The following is a 12,067-nucleotide window of genomic DNA, read 5'->3' as shown; positions in this document are numbered from 1 at the left end:
CACACCCCCCCCCTTCCTTCTCCTCCCCTTCACCACTTGGGAGCGGTCTGGCTTCTCTGTGGGGATCTCAACATCCAGGACTGTACCAGCGGCTGCGTCGTGCGTTGTCCGCTTCTGTCGCAGATCAGAGATGATTTAGCAGACCAGTCTTGAGTCCTCTGAGAAAATTCGAGATACGGATTTTTGTCTTAGTAGCAAGCAAAGTTCTTCTTGAGGGCATTATTTCTTTTCTCGTGCTGTAGGTTTTTACAGTTTCCGTCATATAGGATTTTATTCCCAATTAAAGGAATTATTTTGTGTAATTAAATCATTAATTCTGTTACAGGAGATGCTAAAGCGGAACAAAAACCTGGTGAGAAAAAGAGGGGAGTGAAGAGACCACGTGAAGACCATGGCCGTGGATATTTTGAATACATTGAGGAAAATAAGTATAGCAGGTAAATAAACTTGATGCTGGGCAGCATTTTGTGAATGAGGAGAAGTAAAGTACAGAAATGCTTATTTTAACATTGTGAAAATACATGTAGCTTTATTATCTTCTGTTTGTTTGTTTTTGCTTTGTTCAGGGCCAAGTCCCCTCAACCACCTGTTGAAGAAGAAGACGAACATTTTGATGATACAGTGGTTTGTCTTGATACTTGTGAGTAAACGTGCTTTCCTTTGCTCTGGAAAGACGTGTTAACGCTTTTTATCTTAAAACCACGCTTTCTGAGGTGGGGGATGCATGCATTTGTTGACTTTCATTACCAAGTAATGTTTGAAAAAAACAAAATCAGAAATGGTGTTTCAAGCCATTTTCAGTATACAAAAGAACAGAAGGGTGTATGGGTCTTTATGTTAGCAGTAATAAGCTTGGTTTTCCCATGAAGTCTGTGGTATCATACAGTTTTCTGAAGAAATCTTAACCAAGACATTAATCTAGTATGGAAGGTAAGCTGGCCAAGTGTAGAGCAAGCATAGAACACCCTAGAAACAGCTTGAGAAACTAATTATATAGCACATGAGCTTTTCACTTCAGAAAGTTCTGAGAGTCAGTAATGTAGGTGGTTACAGCAGTACAGTTTGTGAAGTGAGCTTCCTGCATAACTTGCCGAGGCCCTATTTATGTACTGACCGGTGGAGTCTTTTTTTTTCATGTTTTTTGATAAATTTAATAAAGAGATTGGGTAAAGCCTCCTGAAAAATGACCCGTTCCTGCAACCTGGGGGTTTGGGGGAGGGGGGACGACAGTGATTTTTGCAAATGGAATGGCAGAGAGAATTGGTGAGAAGGGCCTAGAAATTGATGGGTACGTACAGACAGTGGGGGTTTTTGAGCCAGATTATAAACGTTGCTGTTATTGTGATGTAACATGCCTGGGGCAAAGTTCACATTGATATTCTTGAGGGTAAGTATAAGAACTTGGGCACTAAGTGATGCTTGAACTTGTTGGATTCTTAAAGCGCCATGGAAGGCAGGTATTAGTTTACAGCCACGTAAATAGCTGAATATGCCATCTTTGACATTTTGGTAACTAAATCTCAAATTTCTAGCTGCTCACCTGGTGAAGTAGCCACCTTTGTGGGACCTTCTGATTTCTCCCAATAACTCAGTAGTAGCTACTTTTCATTATTATTATTTCTAGTAGAAAGTTTTGTTACTGGACAGACTTTCTGATTTAGTTTAAAGCATTGATGGACTGCTTGGAAATCAGAATCAAATAGCTTTAAGGCTGAATTGTGTAACAACTTGGCGCTCTCTTCTCTGGACCCTAATGATACAGACATGTAAGAGGTTTAGCACTCTTAAGTGCTTTTTACTACCTGCATCTTACAAGGAAGCCATAACTTCAAATTCTGTTCTCAATTGTTGTTCTAAAAGTAACCTACAAATAAAAGTTATAAGTACTAGTGAGAAAACGCTTGGATCACAAATGTAGTTGCAGCTGGGCATGGATGTATACAAACAAAAACAGATTTCATGCTGAGAGTTAAACAAGTAATACAGGGACGGTTGCATTTTAGCATACTCGTGCAGCACGCAGGTTTTATACCAAGGCAGAGCTCCTCACTGCGTGCTCATTTTGCTCCTTTCTTGTAACCATCAAATAGGTTTGGAGTTTCTTCTATGCATTCCTTGCTCTGGGGAATTCAAGTGCTATATCCTGCACCTCATGTTACCATTTTACATTGTCTTTTTGAAACCTACTGGAAGACTTATTTGAAATTTCATGGTGTGCAGCTCTGAAGATGTCTGTAAAACAAAGGTTCCACTTAAGTTCTTAGAACGATAGGTGAATTCATAGCGCAGATTGTGTTTCTTCGGTGAAGTAGTTTCTCCTACCACATTCTGCATACTTAACTGACTTTATTTTAATTGGCTCAATCTAATTGGACTTGCTAATTGGCTATATTAACCAAAGACAGTACTACTTTCAGTACTTAAACAAAAATACTTGCGTTCCTACGTTCCTCTCAGCTGCCATTAGGTTTTGGCATGAGGGGTAAGAAGACTTGAGAAAAAAGGTATCCAGCAACTAATGCAGACAGCCCGATGTGGATTCCTTTGCTCTGTATTAATGGAAATATCTCAGGTAACCAACAAAAGGCTCAAATAGATGAGATGCCATTCAGATTTTTAAGCAGATGTGAAAAATAGAGGGAATTTGGTGACAGAAGTAAAGATGGCACGTTGAAAATTATTCTTGTTAGCTAACTTTTCCTAAGAATTTTGGCTGAGCTTCAACCTGCACCTCCATCTAGGCATGAGTTCGGTAGCTTTCTTGAAAGATGCTGAGCACTTGCAGTCAGTTGGTCTTGAAAACCGCCTTTGGAAGCTGAAATCACCTTTAATACATAAAATTGGACAGCTGTACTGTATTTTGAAGTAAGAGTAAACAGAATGATTTTTATGTTAACAGATAACTGTGACCTGCATTTTAAAATCTCAAGAGACCGGTTTAGTGCTTCCTCTCTGACCATGGAAAGCTTTGCTTTCCTTTGGGCTGGAGGGAGAGCCTCCTATGGAGTTTCTAAAGGCAAAGTCTGCTTTGAGATGAAGGTGAGTTAAACTGATGTTTTATGGGAGACTGTTTTGCATGCTTAAATATAATATTGATTATACTTGCCAGGTTTTTTTGGACTCAGTTGAAACTAATTCAGGTGAACAGGACTTTCAGAAGATCTTCTCTTATGAGTCTGTGAAATGGTTCTTCATAAAAGATGGCTCAATTTGCAAAACTACTTCCTTTTTTATAAGAACTTCCATTTAACCAACCAACCAGAAAAAAAAGGCAGCTTGCATTTGCCCTGAATGTGTAACTTCCGGTTTCATTTTTGAACCGAGAATTTTATTTGGCACCTCATGGATCAACACTTGAAGAATTTTGGTACTCGCTAGTCAGAAGTTTGCTTATGCTTTCTGAAGATTACAGAAAGCTTGGCTTTTTAAAAAGGGATGTAAATTATCCCAGCAATCCTTTTTTCTATTCCTACTTAGTCTTTGAGTTTGACCTGCCCTAAGCAGGGATTTGGGCTAGATGACCTCCAGAGGTCCCTTCCGACCTGAATGATTCTGACTTGTGTACACGGTGAATGTGAGTATTTAGCAGGTACTTGAATTTTGAGAGCAAGAGTTCTCCTGAAGGGTAAGAATGGCAAAGAGTGATCAGCCTTTTAATAAACAGACTTCTCTAACTTGTTGATGAAAGAATAACAGGAGGCGCAGAAGTTGGTTGGTTGTTTTTTGGGTTTTTTTTTGACTTGACAATGTTAAAGGCTTCTTTATATATGATGTGCCTCTGTATATAAATGCTTACTCTGTTCCCTTCCTCTAGTACTTCCAAAGCTAACCACTACTTTGCGGAGTAGGTAGTGATCCTGTTCTCTGTGCTCTTGCCTGGAGTGGTTCCCGTGCCTGTGGGTACCTGTAGCTTTGGAAGGCCAATGCAGTGCTCTGGATGTCAGCCTTTATTGCCCTGTTCACTTGCCGATCAGTTTCACCTTGGTCGATCACTCGAATAGTTGTGGGAACTGGTAGAATGCCAATCAGGTTTTCACTTTAGATTGATGAAGTTTGTAAAGGCTGTTAGAAGAGAGTTGGCTGCCTACAGGCTCCAGTGCTTTTTAGGTGGGGTTGGTTTTTTTTTTTTTTGAATCTGCTTATGTTGTTTGGAAGCTGGCAGCTTGCCCAGGAAGTCTGCTTACTGGAGAAAGGGATGAATGTAACATTTTCCCCAGTCTGTGTAAAGCAATTTTTTTTTATCCATTACTGCTTTTATTTGCAAAGTCATCTACTGTTAATCCCAACTGTATGGTGATTATATTTTAAAAAACTATGTATACCTCGTGTTTGTGATACAATATCAAAAGGATTAAGGCTTTTGGCCACCAAGGGGGACTGCTATGACTAAGTGCTTCGAAGGTGTATGGTATCTTGCATCTTCATTGCTCAGTCAGGAGATGTAAGTATTTAGTCATTGGCTTGTGGTTTCACATACTTAAGCATGTTTTATTTTTGCAGAACGTGATTATTCAGACTTAGCAAAGATTTAACCAAAGTGTAAAGGTTCCAGATGTTACCTTTGTGTTTCCATCTTGTTAGTGTCTAATTAATACTACATACCTTTCAATGAATAATTTAAAAATAGGTTACAGAAAAGATTCCTGTTAAACACCTGTATACAAAAGACATTGACATACATGAAGTGCGAGTTGGCTGGTCACTGAACACAAGTGGAATGTTGCTTGGTAAGGCTTAAACATTCGATTACTTTTGTATTATCGTTTATGTGCTTGAAGTTTTAAGTCACTTTTTCTTAAGCAGATGGAAGAAGCTTAGTGATTGTAGTTTGTGTGTTCTGGAAAGTGGTCTTGACTTGAATCATTCACCAGAGGACAAGAAAGTGCAAGAAAGTTTTATTACTGGGACCAAATAAAGTTGTTAAGTGTTCAGGCCTGTAAGGAGTACATGATTTGAGAGTTAATTCTTTCAGTGGTCCAGTATGGGTTGTGGAGACCGTTCTTGAAGACCTGACAAGATTAAGGATTTCTCCTTTTCATGTAGTGTCATAAATAGGAGGGGGCGGGTGTTGCTTTTCTTTTTTCTTTTTTTTAAAGAGTGGGGCATAGTATAAGATTTAACCAGCGAAGAACAATTCCTGGATAACTACTTTATCATTCTTTTGGCTTGAGGGGAAAATCCTTATTTCTGAAAGTAGCGAGGAAGAAAGAAGTGCGACTTCATTAGATATATGGGAACTGATTATAATGGTATTTATAACTAATACCTGCTGCTGAGACATGTCTTTGTGGGAAACGTATATGAATTAGTATGTTTGGACATCAGCAGCAGCTTTCTAGTTAAGTGCTTAAGTTCCCCCTGAGTCCTTGTGTTTGACGCTGCCTGTTAGCTTGTTCCTTGCAGCTTCATCCTCAGCTGTGGCATAGGCGGAATGACTGCTAAACACCCTTTAAAATGGGGAGGGGTGAGTGCTACTGGAGAGTCAATTCAGAAGGCCTTTCTGACTAAGTATGTTACAGGTATACCAGTGCCTAAGCAGGTCTTCAGAGTTTAAAAATACTTGCTCTTGTCTTTATCTGGCAGCTGAGCTTTATGTTACCCTGAACCTGGAACCAGCAGCGTAAGGCTTTTAAAACTGGGATGGGGGAAAACACGGCTGTTCTGTCTCCAGTGAGAGTAATCTTGAATACAAGAATGAGCTGTAGCCGATTGGGGGTCATAGCTTGTTTTGGCATTAATAAAAACATTCTGAACGGCAGCTTAGTTAAGCACCTGTAAAGTGATTGTATTTCTGAAAGGTTGGGTGAAAATGCCTGTTTCTAATAAGTTTAAATTATTTCTTCAGGTGAAGAAGAATTTTCTTATGGGTATTCTCTCAAAGGAATAAAGACATGCAATTGTGAGACTGAAGACTTTGGTGAGAAGTTTGATGAAAATGATGTGATTGGATGTTTTGCTGTAAGTTTTCACTTATATTTTCTTTTGAGGAAAAACATCCTTGAATTTTTAGACTGTTTTGATGTGCGCAGCAGTAAACCAAATACAGAAAAACTTGGAGCAAGACAAGTTATTTAACATAGGGAGGAGGTGGAAATAGCAAGTATTGCCAACAGTGACTGCTGACAACATGTTAAGATCTCACGTTCACAGACAAATGTCTTTAAAGCCTTTAAAAAAAAATTGGATCTTAAATGAGATGATCATTGACTGTAACTCATTTTAAGAGGAAACATTTAAGTAGTTCCTCTATGATACAACAGTGTTACAGAAGTTGAGTGAATATAGCCAGTATAGTGAAATGACTAACGTAACTTTCTAGAGCAAAGTGAGTAATTTTATCTGAACTAATGCTTTGTCTGAAAACCAGAATTTTGATGGTGATGAAGTGGAACTCTCATATTCCAAGAATGGACAAGAGCTTGGTGTTGCATTCAAAATAAGTAAGGAAGTTCTTGATTTTTTTCATGTTCTCTGCCATAACTGTGCAGTTGAATTCAACTTTGGTCAGAAGGAGGAACCTTACTTCCCTGTACCTGAAGAGTATACCTTCATCCAGAAGGTTCCCCTGGAGGATAGGGTCCGAGGACCAAAGGGACCCGAGCAAAAGAAAGATTGCGAGGTAAGTTTCTTGTTGATAATCTCAAAGCTGTTGAGATAGATGAACAGGAGTGGTGGAGTTTAAGCAGACTGTTGCACTACTCGTTGACCTTTTGGTTTGGGGTCTTTAATGCTTGATATCCTGTGACTCTTCACCTCCTCCTGACACCCCCACGCCCCGCCCCCGCCTCAGTTTCCATTAGGCTCGCTGGTCTAAGTTGCATGTTAAAGAAAATCCTTGAACTGGTATCTCAAGTGTAGAACCTGTCGTCATAGGTGGTGATGATGATTGGCTTGCCTGGAGCTGGCAAGACTACATGGGTTACCAAACATGCAGCAGCAAATCCTGGGAAATACAACATTCTTGGGACAAATACTATTATGGACAAAATGATGGTAAGTGATAATATGACGTTTCATTTGTTGATCTGTTGAAGACTTGCTGTAAGTCCAAGGTTTTTGGCTGGCATAGGGCTCTTTTGTATCAAAGAAATCTAGGAAACCGGCTACTGGTTAGCTAGTGACTATGAAAGATGCCGAGCTGCTGCTCGTGCATGGCGCATCAGGATTCTGAAGCTTTTTGTGGTACTATATAAGAGACAGTCAACTGTTGTTGACTATTTAAGTATTTCTCTTTGTATCGCTGTCCTCAGAATAGTACATTTGGCTTTGAATTAGTAATGTGACGAGTATACCTTAGATTCGTCTGTATTGATTCACCTAGATTCTTTGTTTATAAAGCTGTGTCTCATGGGGTCTTTGGGAATGTCAGCTATGAGTTTGTGGCCATGGCCTTGAATTGAACAGTCCTTGAAGCGAGCCGAAAAGCACTGAGTGAAGAAAAATATTGGCCGTGTGTGTGAAGGCTACTTTAACTCTGGGAAATCTCTCCATAGGTTGCAGGTTTTAAGCGGCAGATGGCGGACACTGGAAAACTTAACACGCTGTTGCAGAGAGCTCCGCAGTGTCTTGGAAAGTTCATTGAGATTGCAGCTCGTAAGAAGCGGAATTTCATTTTGGATCAGGTAGAAGCTTCAGTGAAAAATGGTTAAGGAAAATTGTTCTAGGCTGTAGTGCAGTAATTAAATGGGATTAAAGTTACATTGTAATAGCAGTTGTTTGCTGACTTACTGGTCATTCAGGGGACACAAAGTTGAGATATTGCTACAAATGCTTGTCTGAACTTCTCTGGATTAATGGGATGTGGGAGGAATAGTGTTTTAACATGTGGATGTGAGCTCGTAACTTTGCATTATGCAGCATCTTTATGTCCAGTTATTTGTAAACTTCATTGCAAGCTCTTGTAGAGGTGAAGTCTATACGCCATAAGTTGACTTCCTTAACTCTTACAATGACAGCTACGTGTAGTAAGTTACTGCATTTTTTTCAGACAAATGTGTCTGCAGCTGCGCAGAGGAGAAAAATGTGCCTGTTTGCAGGCTTCCAGCGCAAAGCAGTTGTTGTTTGCCCAAAAGATGAAGACTACAAGCAAAGAACACAAAAGAAGGCAGAGGTGGAGGGAAAAGATCTTCCAGAGCATGCAGTTCTCAAAATGAAAGGCATGGAACATAATCCTATACTGTGTTTTAGGATGCTGAGTATCTGTTTAAAGGATTAAGTAAACGTGAATTCTAAAAAATCACTTTATCTTAAACAGTTGTACTTAATCAAAACTGGAAGACTATTGTAACTTGTAGGACAACACTATATTGTGTTCCCTCTGCTGCAGTCCTTAACACTACTCAGTTATGCTGATATGCTTCATGCAGATGCACAAAGCTGTCTTGGCATAAAGTGCCCTATATAAGTGACATATTTGGCAGAAACTGGTATTCTGAGTGGAGGCTTATAAAAGAAAAAAAAAAAAAAAAGACATAGGCAGAATGTTTTCAAGGTTTGGAACAGTACTGGCAACTCCATGAAGACCCGTTCATTTCTTTTGTCACTGTTACATTTTCTAAATGCTCAAATTATGTAATTTTGTCCCTATGCTGAGGGAATGCGGGGGGAGGGGGGAGGAGGAACGGGAGAAAGGTGGCTAAATGACGGCTGTGATTGTAGCTGAATGTAGACGCTGAATACTCAGTGTTTTTGCAATTATAGGGAACTTCACACTGCCAGAGGTAGCAGAATGTTTTGATGAAATAATCTATGTAGAGTTGCAAAAAGAAGAAGCTCAGAAGCTTTTGGAACAATATAAAGAAGAAAGTAAGAAGTCTCTTCCACCAGAAAAGAAACAGAACACTGGCTCAAAGAAGAACAAGAAGAGCAATAAAAATCAATTTAATAGGGGTCAGAGAGGACGTGGAGGATTCAACATGCGTGGCAACTTCAGAGGAGGAGGTGAGCCTAGAAATAAGCCTGTATGTTTTGGAAGTTGCGACTGCTGAGGGGAATAAAAAGCTTGTAGTACTTACATTGCAGTTATGTAGTGGGAACCTTGATTTCAGCTTCAGCAAGTTTAATGTATTAGTGTTAATTGTCTGACTTCAAAAGTGCAGGTTGTCAAAGTCCCGGATGACACCAGTCATGCTGTTTGAGCACGGTGGTGTTAGTTTTTGTTAGGTTTGGTGCTTGCTTGTATGCCAGACTGCCGGGGGGGGATAGTGCATGGTTAAATTGTCGTTTTTCACTATGAGCAGATGACTTAATCTTTGCATTGGAGTTTTTTTCCTACTGAATGTGGACATCTTATTTCTATCCCATCGTTATCTTGAGCCATAATCTTCAGGTAAGAAATACTTGAAGATCTAACGATTACTTGATTGAAGTAACTCTCTCCCTGCAGTCCCCGGCAATCGCGGTGGCTACAACAGGAGGGGGGGCAACATGCCTCAGCGAGGTGGTGGTGGTGGTGGCGGCGGCGGTGGCAGCAGCGGTGCAATTGGCTACCCGTACCCTCGTGGCCCTGTCTTTCCAAGCAGAGGTGGCTACTCAAACAGAGGGAACTATAACAGAGGTGGAATGCCCAACAGGGGAAACTACAACCAGGTGAGGCATTTGCGGGGATTTATTAGTTGAACTACTGTGTTCTGGATGATGATGTTTGAAAGGTTTGGCGGCCGTGAGTAGCCACGGACTTGGGGGTGTGTGCTACAACACTAATCCCACACTAAAAGGCCTAGCATTCTACTTCAGTGCATGTGCCCAGGGCTCCGAGTGTTGCCTGAGAAGCTCTGATGCTGATGTGGAGGTTCCATGTTAGGACTGTACCTCTGCCCTGGTAAAGATTTATATTTTTTTTTTAGGGCATGTGGGTGAAGGCTTGTGTTCGATATTTTTTTTTTTATTTTATTTTTTCTTCTCCAAATAGTAGTAACAGTTGTTTGGCCTTAGGGTCAAGGTGTATCTTTATCAGGCATTTAGGGAACTCTCTGGAAATAGCTCTGGAGAGAATCTTTGTTTTGGTGCCTGGTATCAAACGCAACTGGTAAAGACATACTAGCCTAGGTCTTAAGTGGTGGAGTATCAGTGGAAGTATTTGAAACCATAATTTGGATTATGGAAGAGCCAGCAGATGGAGCCCAAGCCAGTAAACATGGCTCGGGTTTGTCTTTGATACTGACGAACAGGGGAAGTACAGAATTTACCTACTAGTATCGGTGTCCCTCTTTTGTACCATAACTTTTACTTGAAGTTTTGCGGGCTGGCTCTTCTATTTTCAGTTGTATGACCCATATCCTTTTGTCTGATCAGATAACACATCCTTGAGGCAGCTACAGCCTTTCCTAACTAAAAATAGGCAAGCTCTTGTATTTTTAGTTGTCCTGGTGCAGTTTAGCAGCTGGAAATAGGGTGAGTCAAAACTGGATTAGCCAGCTTTCCAGACCACGGGCAACAACAGTTGAGCTGGCTTATTAATTCTGAGGTTCTTGCCCCATGTTTGAGAAGCAGTTGCTTGGAGCAGGGGAAGGTTTTTGGTATTCTAGTGGTCTTCAGGGAGGGAGGTTGGTTGGTTGAACATAGGCCTGATACCTTATATCTTAAAATTTCTATATGGCATGTGATGTTTTGGTGGTAATAGAATGGTACTAGTACACTTCTGAAAAATCCATATAGATGAAGTAGTTAAAAACTGTTGTCTTCTTGCAGAACTTCAGAGGAAGGGGAAATAATCGTGGCTACAAAAACCAATCTCAGGGCTACAACCAGTGGCAGCAGGGTGTAAGTAGTCATAACTTTACTTTTTCACTGATTGCTAGCTTGAACGTTTCAAAATGCTGTCTGAAATAATTCAGATGTGTAATCAAAACTGGATAGCAAAATCTTTTAATGCTAGGTAATACCACTATAAATAGTTTTCTGGGCAAAATTTAATCTGGCTTGATGGTCTTGATGTATCAAGTGTCAGCTATGGCTTATCGGTCTTAATGGTATGTAGTATTTCGCTTCACGTTGCTACTCTGAAGTGAACTCATAACTGCCCTCAGTTGTTCAGGAACTTGCTGCTATTTGAGAGGACTTCAATCTCCTCAAGTTCCAGGAGAGCCAGATGTTTGTTAAACACTTCATTTTTCTGTAAGAAATGTAACCGTTATGCGATTGCAGGTTAAAATTAACTATTTGTCCGTTTATTGCAGCAATTCTGGGGTCAGAAGCCATGGAGTCAGCATTATCACCAAGGATATTATTGAATACCCAAATAAATGAACTGATACATATTTCTCCAAAACCTTCACAAGAAGTCGACTGTTTTCTTTAGTAGGCTAACTTTTTAAACATTCCACAAGAGGAAGTGCCTGCGGGTTCCTTTTTTAGAAGCTTTGTGGGTTGATTTTTTTTTTCTTTTCTTTTTTTGTACATTTTTAATTGCAGTTTTAAAGTGATTCGTAAGAGAACCTCAGCATTGTGCACGATAAGAGAATGTGTCAGTATTTCAGGGTTCTACATTTTATCTGTAAAATGTGACTTTTTTTTTACCACAACAAAAGTAAAACGTTGCTTTGTACCTGGTGTCTTTTTATTAAAGAATTTTCTCCTTTTTCCCCCATCCCCCAATTTCTAAGAAACAGTCGTGAGTCATGTCACAATACGATAGAAATGTTCGCAACCAGATACGTACGGAGGCTCCTTCGTAGCCCTCAAATACCATGAGATTATGTAAAGCTCCATATTACACTCCATCCTCTCTGTGAAGCTTCTGGGTGGGGAGGGGAGAAGGGGGAGGTAAAAGTTTCTGGCAATAACTAGGACTTTTTGTAACATTTGGAACTCACCAAGATGTTGGGGGCAAAGAGGAAACCCGGGGCTAAATAGTGAAGGTGGAGTGTATGTAGAAGCTCTTAAAGTTGTAAAACTCGGTTGCATTATTTGTGGAGGCTCAAACTTGTGAAGGTACAACACCATAATTTCTTTTCCATTTGTTCTGCATTTTGATTCTGAAAAGAAGCTGGCTTTGCCCATTTCTTATTAAACAAAACTTGTTGTAAATCCAGTTGTCTAATGGGATCTATATGAAGTTAGCTGTGTG

General features: G+C 40.1%; 1 protein-coding gene across 1 annotated transcript; it reads left to right on the top strand.

Moving 5' to 3' along the window:
* Nucleotides 1-325: 325 nt before the first annotated feature.
* Nucleotides 326-12,027, top strand: HNRNPU (heterogeneous nuclear ribonucleoprotein U (scaffold attachment factor A); the record flags this gene model as incomplete). Its single annotated transcript, XM_009695701.1, has 13 exons — nucleotides 326-437; nucleotides 567-640; nucleotides 2,900-3,039; nucleotides 4,628-4,727; nucleotides 5,846-5,958; nucleotides 6,368-6,619; nucleotides 6,874-6,993; nucleotides 7,494-7,622; nucleotides 7,988-8,156; nucleotides 8,701-8,940; nucleotides 9,386-9,588; nucleotides 10,690-10,761; nucleotides 11,178-12,027. Coding segments are annotated over 13 exons (1,778 nt in total), but the record flags the coding sequence as incomplete, so codon positions are not given.
* Nucleotides 12,028-12,067: the final 40 nt, after the last annotated feature.

This window comes from Cariama cristata, unplaced genomic scaffold, assembly GCF_000690535.1.
Source record: "Cariama cristata isolate BGI_N322 unplaced genomic scaffold, ASM69053v1 scaffold21422, whole genome shotgun sequence".
Taxonomy (NCBI): domain Eukaryota; kingdom Metazoa; phylum Chordata; class Aves; order Cariamiformes; family Cariamidae; genus Cariama; species Cariama cristata.
Note: the sequence above shows the minus strand (reverse complement) of the source record. Positions and strands in the feature narration are given on the sequence as shown.